This window comes from Lampris incognitus, chromosome 2 (assembly GCF_029633865.1).
Source record: "Lampris incognitus isolate fLamInc1 chromosome 2, fLamInc1.hap2, whole genome shotgun sequence".
NCBI lineage: Eukaryota > Metazoa > Chordata > Actinopteri > Lampriformes > Lampridae > Lampris > Lampris incognitus.
Genome location: NC_079212.1, coordinates 11,476,802 through 11,493,685, shown reverse-complemented (window position 1 = coordinate 11,493,685; position 16,884 = coordinate 11,476,802). Strand labels below are relative to the sequence as shown.

General features: G+C 48.8%; 1 protein-coding gene across 1 annotated transcript in view; it reads left to right on the top strand.

Moving 5' to 3' along the window:
- LOC130108340 (plexin-A2-like) overlaps positions 1–16,884 on the top strand; it is a 179,689-nt gene that overhangs the window by 48,270 nt on the left and 114,535 nt on the right. The window contains exon 4 of the mRNA XM_056275245.1: positions 1,380–1,480. Coding sequence (XP_056131220.1) covers positions 1,380–1,480 — 101 coding nt within the window. The remainder of the gene's footprint in view (positions 1–1,379; positions 1,481–16,884) is intronic.

The following is a 16,884-nucleotide window of genomic DNA, read 5'->3' as shown; positions in this document are numbered from 1 at the left end:
CACGATTATTGACGATTACTGATTATTGATTACTTTGCAGTTTTGGTACACGGTTGCACTACAGTCAGACTTTCACACCATGTTGGACTGCGCACAAGCTTGTGGAGAGGAAGTCCTGTTACACTTATGATTTGGCTATAGGGCGTCCGGGGGGCGTGGCGGCCTATTCCGTTGCCTACCAACACGGGGATCGCCGGTTCGAATCCCCCGCGTCGCCTCCGGCTTGGTTGGGCGTCCCTCCAGACACAATTGGCTGTGTCCGCGGGTGGGAAGCCGGATGTGGGTATGTGTCCTGGTCGCTGCACTAGCGCCTCCTCTGGTGGGTCGGGGGCGCCTGTTCAGGAGGGGAACCAGGGAATACCATGATCCTCCCGTGCGGCGCGTCCCCCTGGCGAAACTCCTCACCACATGTATCGGAGGAGGCGTGTGGTAGTCTGCAGCCCTCCCCGGATCGGCAGGAGGAGGTGGAGCAGCGACCGGGACGGCTCGGAAGAGTGGGTGGGGGTAATTGGCCGGATACAACGGGGGAGAAAAAAAATCCAAACGAAATAGAATGATTCGGCTATAGCGTTATACTGCAGATGTAATCTAATAAAGTTGGACTTCACACCGGTTTGTGGGAATCTGGCCTGCCGCCATTTGGATGTTGTGTTGCAGTAAAGCCCCCGGAGGCAAATTTGTAATTTGCGATATTGGGCTACGCAAATAAAACTGACTTGACTTGTCATGACTTTGCAGCTACACAAATATACTGCAGCCATTTTCTAATAAAGTAGGGCTCGACACATGCTCGTAAAAAGATGGCGGCTCCGTATCCCCCGCCGCGTGGCTGTGTTTGCACAGGCTCTACCTAGATGCGTAGTTGCACCGGCGGAGTCAAAAGCCCCGGGATGGCAGAGAGACAGACGCCTTTCAGGGGCCAGCTGGTCCCAGCTGCCCAGCACCGTTTCTTTGGCGTGCAGATAAAGGCAACAGTTGCCCTCTCAAGTGCACACGCCTGTTAACTGTACCGCTTCCAACAACAGTCAACTTGCTCGCATGTGCTCAGGGGCGCTCCGGGTCTGGGCACGGGCCTCTTTTTTTTTTTTTCAGGGCAAAGTCACACAAGCATCAGAACCGCAGACAAACTTAAAGAGTACAGAGCGAAAATGGTTGTTACTGCTTTGGTGCCAGTGGCACTTTCATGTACAAATATGGCGGCGTCAGCTCATTTGTGGAAGGAGTTGAAAGTGTGAGAAATAGGGAGGGGGGGTTGATTACACATGTACATACATGGACACACAAACACACACACACACCGACTTCTCTTCTCCGTTCGTGTCTTGTGATGTTTGTGGGTGTCCGTCGTCAGTACGGCTGACAGATTGATGTGCTTCCAGGTGACCCAGGTTCCCATCGAGTCGTGTGAGCAGTACGGGACGTGTGGCGAGTGCCTGAGCTCCGGAGATCCCCACTGTGGCTGGTGCGTCCTTCACAACATGTGAGTATGACTTCCCATGGAAACATCATCTGCCAGCCAGCCAGCCAGTCATTAACCACCAACTGACCTGCGCTCACAGACAGACAGGAAAAACTGACCTGTGCTCAGAGACAGACAGGAAAAACTGACCTGTGCTCACAGACAGACAGGAAAAACTGACCTGTGCTCACAGACAGACAAAAAACTGACCTGTGCACACAGACAGGAAAAACTGACCTGTGCACACAGACAGACAAAAAACTGACCTGTGCTCACAGACAGACAAAAAACTGACCCGTGCACACAGACAGACAAAAAACTGACCTGTGCTCACAGACAGACAAAACACTGACCTGTGCTCACAGACAGACAGGAAAAACTGACCTGTGCTCACAGACAGACAAAAAACTGACCCGTGCACACAGACAGACAAAAAACTGACCCGTGCACACAGACAGACAAAAACTGACCTGTGCTCACAGACAGACAAAAAACTGACCTGTGCACACAGACAGACAAAAAACTGACCTGTGCACACAGACAGACAAAACACTGACCTGTGCTCACAGACAGACAGGAAAAACTGACCTGTGCTCACAGACAGACAAAAAACTGACCCGTGCACACAGACAGACAAAAAACTGACCTGTGCACACAGACAGACAAAAAACTGACCTGTGCTCACAGACAGACAAAACACTGACCTGTGCTCACAGACAGACAAAACACTGACCTGTGCTCACAGACAGACAAAACACTGACCTGTGCTCACAGACAGACAAAACACTGACCTGTGCTCACAGACAGACAAAAAACTGACCCGTGCACACAGACAGACAAAAAACTGACCCGTGCACACAGACAGACAAAAAACTGACCTGTGCTCACAGACAGACAGGAAAAACTGACCTGTGCACACAGACAGACAAAAAACTGACCTGTGCTCACAGACAGACAGGAAAAACTGACCTGTGCACACAGACAGACAAAAAACTGACCTGTGCTCACAGACAGACAGGAAAAACTGACCTGTGCTCACAGACAGACAAAAAACTGACCTGTGCTCACAGACAGACAGGAAAAACTGACCCGTGCTCACAGACAGACAAAAAACTGACCTGTGCTCACAGACAGACAGGAAAAACTGACCTGTGCTCACAGACAGACAGGAAAAACTGACCCGTGCTCACAGACAGACAAAAAACTGACCTGTGCTCACAGACAGACAGGAAAAACTGACCTGTGCTCACAGACAGACAGGAAAAACTGACCTGTGCTCACAGACAGACAAAAAACTGACCTGTGCACACAGACAGACAGGAAAAACTGACCTGTGCTCACAGACAGACAAAAAACTGACCTGTGCTCACAGACAGACAAAAAACTGACCTGTGCTCACAGACAGACAGGAAAAACTGACCTGTGCTCACAGACAGACAAAAAACTGACCCGTGCACACAGACAGACAAAAAACTGACCTGTGCTCACAGACAGACAGGAAAAACTGACCTGTGCACACAGACAGGAAAAACTGACCTGTGCTCACAGACAGACAAAAACTGACCTGTGCTCACAGACAGACAAAAAACTGACCTGTGCTCACAGACAGACAGGAAAAACTGACCTGTGCTCACAGACAGACAAAAAACTGACCCGTGCACACAGACAGACAAAAAACTGACCTGTGCTCACAGACAGACAGGAAAAACTGACCTGTGCACACAGACAGGAAAAACTGACCTGTGCTCACAGACAGACAAAAAACTGACCTGTGCTCACAGACAGACAAAAAACTGACCTGTGCTCACAGACAGACAAAAAACTGACCCGTGCACACAGACAGACAAAAAACTGACCTGTGCTCACAGACAGACAGGAAAAACTGACCTGTGCTCACAGACAGACAGGAAAAACTGACCTGTGCTCACAGACAGACAAAAAACTGACCTGTGCTCACAGACAGACAGGAAAAACTGACCTGTGCTCACAGACAGACAAAAAACTGACCTGTGCTCACAGACAGACAGGAAAAACTGACCTGTGCACACAGACAGACAGGAAAAACTGACCTGTGCTCACAGACAGACAGGAAAAACTGACCTGTGCACACAGACAGACAAAAAACTGACCTGTGCTCACAGACAGACAGGAAAAACTGACCTGTGCACACAGACAGACAAAAAACTGACCTGTGCTCACAGACAGACAGGAAAAACTGACCTGTGCTCACAGACAGACAAAAAACTGACCTGTGCTCACAGACAGACAGGAAAAACTGACCCGTGCTCACAGACAGACAAAAAACTGACCTGTGCTCACAGACAGACAGGAAAAACTGACCTGTGCTCACAGACAGACAAAAAACTGACCTGTGCTCACAGACAGACAAAAAACTGACCTGTGCTCACAGACAGACAGAAAAACTGACCTGTGCTCACAGACAGACAAAAAACTGACCCGTGCACACAGACAGACAAAAAACTGACCTGTGCTCACAGACAGACAGGAAAAACTGACCTGTGCACACAGACAGGAAAAACTGACCTGTGCTCACAGACAGACAAAAAACTGACCTGTGCTCACAGACAGACAAAAAACTGACCTGTGCTCACAGACAGACAGGAAAAACTGACCTGTGCTCACAGACAGACAAAAAACTGACCTGTGCTCACAGACAGACAGGAAAAACTGACCTGTGCTCACAGACAGACAAAAAACTGACCTGTGCTCACAGACAGACAGGAAAAACTGACCTGTGCACACAGACAGACAGGAAAAACTGACCTGTGCTCACAGACAGACAGGAAAAACTGACCTGTGCTCACAGACAGACAGGAAAAACTGACCTGTGCTCACAGACAGACAAAAAACTGACCTGTGCTCACAGACAGACAGGAAAAACTGACCTGTGCTCACAGACAGACAGGAAAAACTGACCTGTGCACACAGACAGACAAAAAACTGACCTGTGCTCACAGACAGACAGGAAAAACTGACCTGTGCACACAGACAGACAAAAAACTGACCTGTGCTCACAGACAGACAAAAAACTGACCTGTGCACACAGACAGACAAAAAACTGACCTGTGCTCACAGACAGACAAAAAACTGACCTGTGCTCACAGACAGACAGGAAAAACTGACCTGTGCTCACAGACAGACAGGAAAAACTGACCTGTGCTCACAGACAGACAGGAAAAACTGACTTGTGCACACAGACAGACAAAAAACTGACCTGTGCTCACAGACAGACAGGAAAAACTGACCTGTGCTCACAGACAGACAAAAAACTGACCTGTGCTCACAGACAGACAAAAAACTGACCTGTGCACACAGACAGACAAAAAACTGACCTGTGCTCACAGACAGACAAAAAACTGACCTGTGCTCACAGACAGACAGGAAAAACTGACCTGCACTCACAGACAGACAGGAAAAACTGACCTGTGCTCACAGACAGACAGGAAAAACTGACTTGTGCACACAGACAGACAAAAAACTGACCTGTGCTCACAGACAGACAGGAAAAACTGACCTGTGCTCACAGACAGACAAAAAACTGACCTGTGCTCACAGACAGACAAAAAACTGACCCGTGCTCACAGACAGACAAAAAACTGACCTGTGCTCACAGACAGACAAAAAACTGACCTGTGCACACAGACAGACAAAAAACTGACCTGTGCTCACAGACAGACAGGAAAAACTGACCTGTGCTCACAGACAGACAGGAAAAACTGACCTGTGCTCACAGACAGACAAAAAACTGACCTGTGCTCACAGACAGACAAAAAAACTGACCTGTGCTCACAGACAGACAGGAAAAACTGACCTGTGCACACAGACAGACAGGAAAAACTGACCTGTGCTCACAGACAGACAGGAAAAACTGACCTGTGCTCACAGACAGACAAAAAACTGACCTGTGCTCACAGACAGACAGGAAAAACTGACCTGTGCTCACAGACAGACAGGAAAAACTGACCTGTGCACACAGACAGACAGGAAAAACTGACCTGTGCTCACAGACAGACAGGAAAAACTGACCTGTGCTCACAGACAGACAGGAAAACTGACCTGTGCTCACAGACAGACAAAAAACTGACCTGTGCTCACAGACAGACAGGAAAAACTGACCTGTGCTCACAGACAGACAGGAAAAACTGACCTGTGCACACAGACAGACAAAAAACTGACCTGTGCTCACAGACAGACAGGAAAAACTGACCTGTGCACACAGACAGACAAAAAACTGACCTGTGCTCACAGACAGACAAAAAACTGACCTGTGCACACAGACAGACAAAAAACTGACCTGTGCTCACAGACAGACAAAAAACTGACCTGTGCTCACAGACAGACAGGAAAAACTGACCTGTGCTCACAGACAGACAGGAAAAACTGACCTGTGCTCACAGACAGACAGGAAAAACTGACTTGTGCACACAGACAGACAAAAAACTGACCTGTGCTCACAGACAGACAGGAAAAACTGACCTGTGCTCACAGACAGACAAAAAACTGACCTGTGCTCACAGACAGACAAAAAACTGACCTGTGCACACAGACAGACAAAAAACTGACCTGTGCTCACAGACAGACAAAAAACTGACCTGTGCTCACAGACAGACAGGAAAAACTGACCTGTGCTCACAGACAGACAGGAAAAACTGACCTGTGCTCACAGACAGACAGGAAAAACTGACTTGTGCACACAGACAGACAAAAAACTGACCTGTGCTCACAGACAGACAGGAAAAACTGACCTGTGCTCACAGACAGACAAAAAACTGACCTGTGCTCACAGACAGACAAAAAACTGACCCGTGCTCACAGACAGACAAAAAACTGACCTGTGCTCACAGACAGACAAAAAACTGACCTGTGCACACAGACAGACAAAAAACTGACCTGTGCTCACAGACAGACAGGAAAAACTGACCTGTGCTCACAGACAGACAGGAAAAACTGACCTGTGCTCACAGACAGACAAAAAACTGACCTGTGCTCACAGACAGACAAAAAACTGACCTGTGCTCACAGACAGACAGGAAAAACTGACCTGTGCACACAGACAGACAGGAAAAACTGACCTGTGCTCACAGACAGACAGGAAAAACTGACCTGTGCTCACAGACAGACAAAAAACTGACCTGTGCTCACAGACAGACAGGAAAAACTGACCTGTGCTCACAGACAGACAGGAAAAACTGACCTGTGCACACAGACAGACAAAAAACTGACCTGTGCTCACAGACAGACAAAAAACTGACCTGTGCACACAGACAGACAAAAAACTGACCTGTGCTCACAGACAGACAGGAAAAACTGACCTGTGCTCACAGACAGACAGGAAAAACTGACCTGTGCTCACAGACAGACAGGAAAAACTGACTTGTGCACACAGACAGACAAAAAACTGACCTGTGCTCACAGACAGACAGGAAAAACTGACCTGTGCTCACAGACAGACAAAATAAGAAATTCTCTCAATTAAAAAGCTGATCCGGTTCCTTGCAAAGTCTGAGTAAACAGGAAGGTTTTGACCTTTGCGGTCTTTAACCCAGACTAAACACAGATCCTGGAGATATTAGTGGACATGAGCGGCAGTGTGTTAAAGCTGCAGGACTGGTTTCGCGCTACCTGTTGCTGTCAGAGGAGTGCCGTAGTGCAGGCGTGAGGATGCGAGCTGACACGAGTGGGATGTGAGAAACACACCAGAATGTGGATCTGAAGCCAGGCTGAAACGGAGCAGGAAAGACCAAAGACGGTGTGCCGCTCGTGCTGGGTTTGACCCCAAGACGGGCCTCGTGCCCTTATCAAACATGTGAGGATAGCGGGTTGCTGTGCTCACAGAGCTGAAACAGCTTCACTGCGAGTCTTTTTAGAGACTTAGACCTTCATCTACTGAACTACAGCAGCACTCACGATGACACGTCCGCCGTGGAAGCCTTGAGTGACACCTGCTGGAAAATATCTGCCACTGCAGCAGAGGCGACAAGTGACAGAAATAAAGATGGGGGAAAAGTATGCATATTTATCATATTTTGGGTACGAGCCACTTGTAGAGGAAGACATCTGTAAATTGGACTGAAATAACAGTGGTGAGATGAAATGATGAAAACTGTTTGCAAGAGACAGAAGATAAATAGAACGAGCTGCTTAAAGAAAGAGTCTGCCCCCCCCTCTCTCTCTCTCACTCTGTCTCTCTCTCTCTCTCTCTCTCTCTCTCTCTCTCTCTCTCTCACTCTGTCTCTCTCTCTCTCTCTCTCTCTCTCTCTCTCTCTCTCTCTCTCTCTCTCACTCTCTCTCTCTCACTCTCTCTCTCTCACTCTCTCCTTCTCTCTCTCACTCTGTCTCTCTGTCTCTCTCTCTCTCTCTCTCTCTCTCTCTCTCTCTCTCTCTCTCTCTCTCTCTCTCTCTCTCTCTCTCCAACCACACACAATTTTCTATCAGAGCTGTGTCCCTGCTTTACAGACCCTCCTAAAACCGGGCCCCCTCTCTAAAGGTATAGCAGAATCCTTGTGTGTGTGTGTGTGTGTGTGTGTGTGTGTGTGTGTGTGTGTGTGTGTGTGTGTGTGTGTCGGAGCACCGCCGCAATCATCATTATCGTGATTGCGGCCCCTGCAAAGTGCACTTAAAGTAATTTACATCACTCCGAAGCCGGGACAGGACAAATAATTGCCTGGCGACAAGGTAATTCGGCGTGTTTTCCTGCGAAAGTAGGAAGAGGGGACAGGCTGCGGCCCCGTGTTCCCCGCGGTCTGCGTGCCTTCACACAGGGATCGTTTACCACAACATTAGCCTGGATGCTATACTGTTGATCACACCCCCTTTTTCCCCCTAGCAAATAAAATAACCCAGCCTTGTGTTAATGCAAATGTACCACAATATGTGCGTTGTTGCTTTGGCAGAGAATGATTTAAGGTTAATGGGTTTTACAGCTGTTGTCTTGAAGGCAGCTGGTCGGGAGGAGCAGCTGTTCGTTGTGTGAACTTTTCTTTGGCACAGTGTGCATGTGTGTTTGCATGTGTGTGAAGAGTGTGTTCACACACTTCTGTCCACGTGTGTGTGTGTGCCCTCACACTTCTATAGTGCAGATGCAAGTAAGAGCATTTTCCATGCACATGCATAAACACTGCGATGACTGCCGCGCTGTGCCGAGGACCGAGGGGGTCAAAGGTCGGCGCCTGTACCACACCAGATCAGGCCATCTGTTGTCCCAACGCCACGGATCCTTGTGCCACCTGTCTATGCTCTTAATACCCCCCCCCCCATCCACCCACCCCCATTTCTCCCTCTGGCTCTACAGTGAGGGTGGCAGTACCCCTGTCAGCTGTGGCTGAGCTGATGCAGAGGGGGCAAACGGGTGAGAAGGTGCCAACGGGGGGGGGGGGGCAGTTTGTTCTTGGCGGCAGCCAATCGCGCGTTTTGATGCGGCTCTCTCTCTCTTTGTAAGTCGCCGAGAACGCCGCTCCTCTGCTTCCAATGTGTCCCGCCTCTCCTCCTTGCTCCTTTAGACAGGAATATTTGAGGAGTCGCGGATGGACTTTATGAAAGCGTGCCGACGGAGCCGCGTGGCTCGCCGCCGCCCTCGGAAGTTAAAAGCGCCGCCAGGTGCGGTTACACCTCCACCTCCCCGGTTCGCCATCATCTCGCATCCGTAATCAGTGTTGATTTTTATAGAATCGCCTTCTCCGTTTTTCTCTTCTCGGTGTTTTGAGGGCGCAGCCCCGCCCCCACCCCGTGTCAATGCTAGCGTCTCAGCGTCGCCGCTCATCCTGTCTCCTCTCAGCTCTCAGCTCAGCTCTCTCCTATTTAGACGCCCCCCCCCCCCCCTCGAATCACTTCTCCCACACTCCAGAGACGGTTGCCGAGCCACACATAAACACCCCGCGCTTTGATCATCCCCTCCCTCCCCGCCACAGCTGCCAACTACAATATGTGTCCTCTTTTCTCCCCGCCATCCCTCCATCCCCGCTCTCCTCCGTCTCCACGTCTGTACGGCGGGCTGATTGAAGTGCTCCATGTTAAGGTGGCTAATTAGCTACATGGAAGGACATTAGCTTGGTTCGCAGTGATGAGGGAAAGAAGGGGACCAAAAGGGAGAGAAACGGTGGGCCGGCCAGTAGTGGCTTCTCGTCTTCCCTCCATTTCTTCTTGCTTTCTTCTCTGTGGTGTGGTACGAGAGCCTCTAAAGTCCTTTAATTACCAGCAGCTGCGAGGCGCCCGCTGGAAGCATCAAGAAGGAGGACGAGAGGGGGGGAAAAGGGAGAGCGGGCGAGAATGAGAGGAAGCGGACGAGAGAGGGGAGCGAGTGTTTGATGCCGCGCGCTAATCAGCCCACAAAACCGAGCAGCGTTTTGATTGGAGCTCAGAAGGGAGCCCATCGTCTCGAGCGCTCTTCAGTTACGGCTCCGTGAATGGGCCTTGGATCCAGACCGTCATCTGACCACGATCCAGAACCGGAGCCAAAAGCACCACACTATTCTCTTTCTTCGTCTTGTCTGTCTGTCTCTCGCACCCTCTGTTTCACTTTGTCTGAAGATTGCCAAATCTGAAAATGTCCTGAGATGCCCCCCCCCCCACCCACCACCCCGCCCCCACGGCTATTTCCTGTTCTGCAGGAGACGTGGAGAGATCATGTTCACATCTGTCTGGACTGATCAACTTTGGAGTCCCATCCAAATGGTTTAACTTGGGCAAATACTTCAGGTGTGTGTGTGTGTGTTCGGGGGGGGGGGGCTCAGCATTCAACTGGTATCGTGAACACCCCCAGTGATGCTATTAGAAGACTTAGAACAACGCTAAACGTGGAGAATGGGCACTAGCTTGCCCGGTTAAGCAGCGCGTCACATGGGAGTCAGCGTGAGCGTGAGTCAGCATTTGTTTGCCACTCTGGGTGAAATAACACCAAAGTAACCTTTTCTATTGTGTTCTGTTGTGTTGTGTTGTGTTGCCAGTCCACGTGTGGCTGCACTGCTGAGATCTGTTTCAGCGGCCCGCTGGCGACCCACAATGCAACAGCTCCAGCAGGGCCGGCGAGGACTCTGCCCCCCACCACGCCTCTGTGGTTCTCTGCGCTATTCACCTTCCTTGCTGTTTATCCTCTCATCCGTCCCTCATCTTTTCCTCTTATGCCCCCTTGTTCTCCCTTCTTGTGTTTCTTCCTTCTTTAACTCGCTGTTCCTCGCTCGCCCTGCTCTGTCGCTTTGGCAGCCAGCGCAAAAAACCCAAAAAAAAAAAAATAAAGAAAAGAAAACCAAAAAAAAAAGCAGCTTCCACAAATCTTTGGACACCCACTCGGGATTTAGCCAACACGACGAACGCTGATGCTAATTTGCTAATGCTAATTTGTACCGACGTTACGTTGCCCATCATTCACGCGCGTTTGTGCCAGCGTATCGACGAGAAAGCTTTTACCGCCATCTCGGTCGATATAATCTGGACCCCTCGCTTGAGATCTACCGCCCATCGAGCAGGTTCGGCACGGTACCACAACTCACAGGGATCCCCTTGAGTTTACCTGTGGCAACAGCAGTTAGTCCTGCCGTGGTAATGGTGGCTGTAGCCCACTGTGGGCTTCGGACCGTGTGTCTGAGAGCCCGCGTGTCAGCTGCAGCACCATTCTGCACAAACCGGGGGGAAGCTGCATCCATCTCTCCAATCACTGCCTAATGAGATATCGATCAGGAGCGCGAGCGTGTATCAATACGTCCGCGGACTCCTCGCCCATAGAGCCGCTACAGGTTATTAATGATGCCCGAAGTACCGCTCCGGCACGGGGAGTGGAGGGGCTAGATGCACTAGATATGTAACTGGGCTTGGCAGGAGCTTTTGATTTATAGCTTCAGACACACATATATATATATATATATATATATATACACGGGAGAAGAGTGAATGTATGATGTGGATGCAGTAGTTGAATTACTCATAAGCCAATTATTAATAAATCTGTTTGCATCCAGACCAGTAATTTCAGTTAGTGGCCATCTCTCTCTCTCTCTCTCTCTCTCTCTCTCTCTCTCTCTCTCTCTCTCTCTCTCTCTCTCTCTCTCTCTCTCTCTCTCCATCCATCCATCCCACATTCCACGGTTCTTGCATTTCTACCATTGCTGCTCTGTTTGCTCCTTATTCCTCCATGTCACTCATGCTCAGCCCAGACGTGAAGCCTAGCTAGTTAGCTAGCTCGAGTCAGAGAACTCATGAAGCAACTGATCATCCATCCACCCATTATCCGAACCGCTTATCCTGCTATCAGGGTCGCGGGGATGCTGGAGCCTATCCCAGCAGTCGTTGGGCGGCAGGCGGGCGGACACCCTGGACAGGCCGCCAGGATCAATTTTGATTTTTTTTTTTTATTTTCCTCCCCCTTTTTCTCCCCAGTTGTATCTGGCCAATCACCCCACTGTTCCGAGCCGTCCCTGTCGCTGCTCCACCCCCTCTGCCGATCCGGGGAGGGCTACAGACTACCACATGCCTCCTCCGATACATGTGGAGTCACCAGCCGCTTCTTTTCACCTGACAGTGAGGAGTTTCGCCAGGGGGACGTAGCGCGTGGGAGGATCACGCTACCCCCCCCCCCCTAACAGGCGCCCCAACCGACCAGAGGAGGCGCTAGTGCAGCGACCAGGACACATACCCACATCCGGCTTCCCACCTGCAGACACAGCCAGTTGTGTCTGTAGGGACACCTGACCAAGCCGGATGCAACACGGGGATTCGAACCGGCAATTCCCATGTTGGTAGACAACGGAATAGACCGCTATGCCACCCGGACACCCCTCATCAATTTTGAACCTTCCTGTCTCTTGCTCTTTTTTCTCTTTCTCCTCTCTCTCACATTTGCCCAAACTAAAAAGAGCGCCCAAAAACCTTATATTTGCACATTTGTAGGCTAGTCTGTGACGTGTGTGTGTGTGTGTGTGTGTGTGTGTTAGCGTGTGCACGTGTGTGGGGATACTCAGTTTATAGTACAGTTGCCCCCTGCTACATGATGATGTGCCCTGGAGTTGCCACTTTCTGCTCTGTGTCGTGTGGGGAACGATGTCCTTTTCCCCAGGAGGCTCCCCATAAGTCGTTGTGGTCGGTTCAAAGCCGCGTTAATTGTCAGTTTCAAACTCACGTGTTGGTCACTCCCTCACACTTCAGCCAAAAAACACCACATAGCAACTTGAGCCTGAGGAACTTAACATCTCTGTAGCGTGTTGAAACTGAAAAACCTGTGGGGGTTTTTTTCTGTCAATTTTTCACCCCCCCCCCCAAAAAAATTCTTCTCCACTTCCCTCCAGCCCCCTGCCGTCCCAATTTAAATGGATATTCCCCCACTTCAGGGATCCAGCAGCATGCAACAAAGGCCCTGAGTGTGCGCACATAAGGGAGTGTGTATGTGTGTGTGTGTGTGTGTGAGCAGCGCCACACACTGCACATCCAGTAATCACTCTTCTTTGATGCTGGCGTAGCCAAGTCCCAGCACAGTCCTCCTCCATGCATGTTTACATTAACACGTGTTTCTTCAGCAGCGCAGCGGCACAGAACAGGGTGGCGTTCAGCCGTGGATACGTCGTGACAGCACTTAGGACTTCCGGCAACATTATGGGTGACCGCTCGTGACACGCAAAGCTTTGTTAGGCAACATAAAATATTCAACGCATCTATCTCGCTCCTCCTCTCTCTCGTCTACCTGTCCCCAGCTTCGAGCCGTGCCGCATTTCCTCCGCCCGTTTCCTTCCAGTTCTGTGCAGCATCTTACACTCTGGTTCTAGTGAGGGGAGGAAGGTGACTTTAAGATGCCCCCCCCACCCCATCTGTTCTCTCCTCCTGATTTTAAACGTGATGCTCACAGCTGGGGTTGCAATCAGACGGCCCCGCTTCACACCTCCACTGAGGTCCCTATAGACGGGATAAAGGAGGGGGGGGGGATAGAGCGAGTTAAAGGGAGAAAGGAATGGAACTCTTCCCCGCTCGCCTGCCTCATCTGCTCTTCTGTCAAGGTTGCAGTGTGTGTGCATGTATTTGTGTAGTCAGTTTTATTTGTATAGCTCAACATCACAAATTACAAATTTGCCTCAGTGGGCTTTACAGCAACACAACATCCTGTCCTTAGACCCTCGCATCAGAAAAGCAATAACTACCTAAAGAATCATTTAACAGGGAGAAAAAATAGCAAGAAACCTCAGGAAGAACATCAGAGGAGGGATCACTCCCCCAAGACAGACCGAAGTGCAATGGATGTTGTGTTTACACTATTTACAGAATACAACATTGAAAGAGGATAACAGAATTATAAGCTGTGTAAAGAACACGATGAGGAGGATGCCAACGGAACAGCCCAGGACCTGAGCCACACGACCACCATCACCATGTAGACCTGACAGAAGGACAGACTGCACGTGCACACAGGGGAGACTCGCATCACACCACTCACATACACAGAAGAAGAGGAAGGAGAAGACATCATTCAGAGAGAGAGAGAAAAGACATGTGAGAGAAGAGAAGAGTTTGCATAGTGAATATACTCTATAATCTCATCGGCAGAACAATGCTTGGTAAATTCATTGAGACAGAAACTGACCCGCATGCAGTACAGATTGTTAAGTACTACATGTAAAGGCAACTAAATTGTAGGTTAAGGCAAAAAGATGAGTTTTAAGTTTGGATTTAAAGGACTCAACAGACTCTGATGGTCTGATGGCAGCAGGCAGGTTATTCCACAAGAACGGGGCCTGATCGGAAAAGGCCCTGCCACCAGCTGACTTCTTTTTAACTTTGGGTACACACAGGAGCCCTGTATTTTGAGAGTGAAGAGCTCGAGGTGGAATGTAAGGTTTAAGGAGATCAGACAGGTAAGATGGGGAAAGCCAAAAGCCCATTTAGGATTTTATAAGTAACCAGAAGCACCTTGAAGTCTGATCTAACACAGGAAGCCAACGGAGGGAGGCAAGAATTGGTGTAATATGGTCAAATTTCCTAGATTTAGTTAGGATTCTAGCTGCAGCATTCTGAACCATCTGAAGACTTTTAGTACTAGAATGTGGCAGACCTGAAAACAGAACATTACAGCAATCAAGTCTGGATGAAACAAATGCATGTATTAGAGTCTCTGCATCAGCCATAGACAGGAAATACCTCATTTTAGCTGTTATGTAAGTGAAAAAAGGCAGTCTTGGTGATTAATGTGTTTATCAAAGAAAAGGCTGGGATCAAACATAACACCAAGATTTTTGGCTGCCACACTTTGTGAAATCAAAGAGTTGTCGATTGTTATTGTTACTTGAACAAATTGGTGTCTGTGTCTAGCAGGGCCAACGACCAGCATCTCGGTTTTATCTGAACTTAAAAGCAGAAAATTTAGTGACGTCCAGTTTTTCACAGCAGCCAAGCAGGCCTCTAAATTTGTAATTGAGTTTGATCGTCTTCCCTTATAGGTGCATACAGCTGAGTATCATCAGCATAGCAATGGAAATGTATTCCATAACTGCGTATAATTTGGCCAAGAGGTGAAATATAAAGAGAAAAAAGTAGAGGCCCAAGAACCGAGCCCTGAGGTATACCATATGCATTCATTCATTCATCTTCAGCCGCTTCTCCAGGGTAGGGTCGCGGTGGCAGCAAGCTAAGTAGGGCACTCCAGACATCCCTCTCCCCAGCAATGCCCTCCAGCTCCTCCTAGGGGATCTCAAGGCGTTCCCAGTCCAGATTGGACATGGCACGGCCAACTGGGAGGAGACTCTGGGGTAGACCCTGAACTCGCAGGAGGGACTACATGTCCAATAAAAAAAACAACATATTTAACGTCAGAGAATTTCGACGTAATATTATTATAGCAGACACAGTGTGTTCTTCCAGATAAGTAGGACTTAAGCCAAGAGAGAGCTAAGCCAGAGACACCAAAATTAAAATTTAATCTGTCTAATAGTATACAGTGATCTATGGTGTCAAAGGCTGCACTGAGGTCCAGTAGTAGAAGCACTGAGGTAGAATCAGAGTCCATAGCTATTAGATCGTTCACCACTCTGGTCAGAGCAGTTTCAGTGGAGTGACAGGCCCTGAAAGTCGATTGAAAAGGTTCATATTGATGGTTTTCTTCTATGTGGGTCGAAAGTTGTTGATACACAACTCTCTCTAGTACTTTAGGAAGATTAGAGACCCAACCCTGGATCGAGATGCGGTTTTAAGTAGAGGTTTGACCACGGCTGTCTTAAAAGTGCTGGGAACAGGTCCGGTAGTAAATGATAAATTAACAACGTCATTGTTTAATTTGAATAGTGAGCAGCTAATAGACAACTGCTTTTTTAGTAAGTTTAGATACAGTGTCAAAGAGAAATCTGGGATTGTGTTTATTAATATTGATTAAACAAGAGAGATATGCTGCTTTCTGTGCAGCTCAAGCATGCTTGTATTTTAATAAACACTCATGCTGAGCTAGGTGAAAGACTTCCAATTTGGATTTTCGCCATTTACATTTCAGTCTCCTGCAGGGCCGCTTAAGAGCATGTGTCTCGTCGTTAAACCAGGGTGTAGGCCTCTTTAGTCGCCTTGCTCTGGTAGTGAGAGGTGCAACTGAATCGAGGAGACTAGAGAGGGCCACATTTAAGTCACTAGTGAAATTTTCAACAGAGTCGGTTACCACAGTGAAAGAAGCCAAGACTCCAGGCAGGTGCTGGCCAAATGCAGCTACAGCGGAGGGACCAGTGTGGCAAGAGGCAATTACATCTGTGCCAACATTAACAGGACAGGCCAATAATGCTTCAGATTTAATGAGAAAATGATTTGATACAGTAGATGTGGTTGGCAAGACATTCAGATCCGAAACAGCTATCCCATTCGATAAAACCAAGTCAAGGGTGTTACTGCTGCAATGAGTCGACTCTTGAACAAAATGAGCAAACCCAAGAGTATCAACAAGCACCAAAAAGGCTTTACTTGCTGGGGTGGGCAGTCTTATCCAGGAAGGGCCAGTGTGGGTGAAGGTTTTGTTCCAACCGAGCAGTTACAAACCTGATCCTACTAATCAACCAGTAGAGACTTTGCTGAGGAACTTGATTAGGAGACACAGGTGTGTAACTGCTTGGTTGGAACAAAAACCTTCACCCATACCGGCCCTTCCCGGATAAGATTGCCCACCCCTGAGAGGATCAGCAGCCTTATTCAGATGAGTATGGAAATCACCAAGAATTAGAATCTCATCAGAATGAGTAACAAGACCCGAGGCAAATTCTCCAAATTCTTCAAGAAATAGTGAGTAAGGGCCAGGAGGTCGACAGAGTATCAGTGTACACTCTTTTTTTTTTTTTAATAAATTTATTTCTGATTTTTCCCTTTTTTCTCCGAATTTAGTGGCCAATTGATCCCTATTTTAATTCAAACACCCACCCTTGTATTGCATGCGTTCGCCAACTGCATCTCTCCGGCCGGCAGTC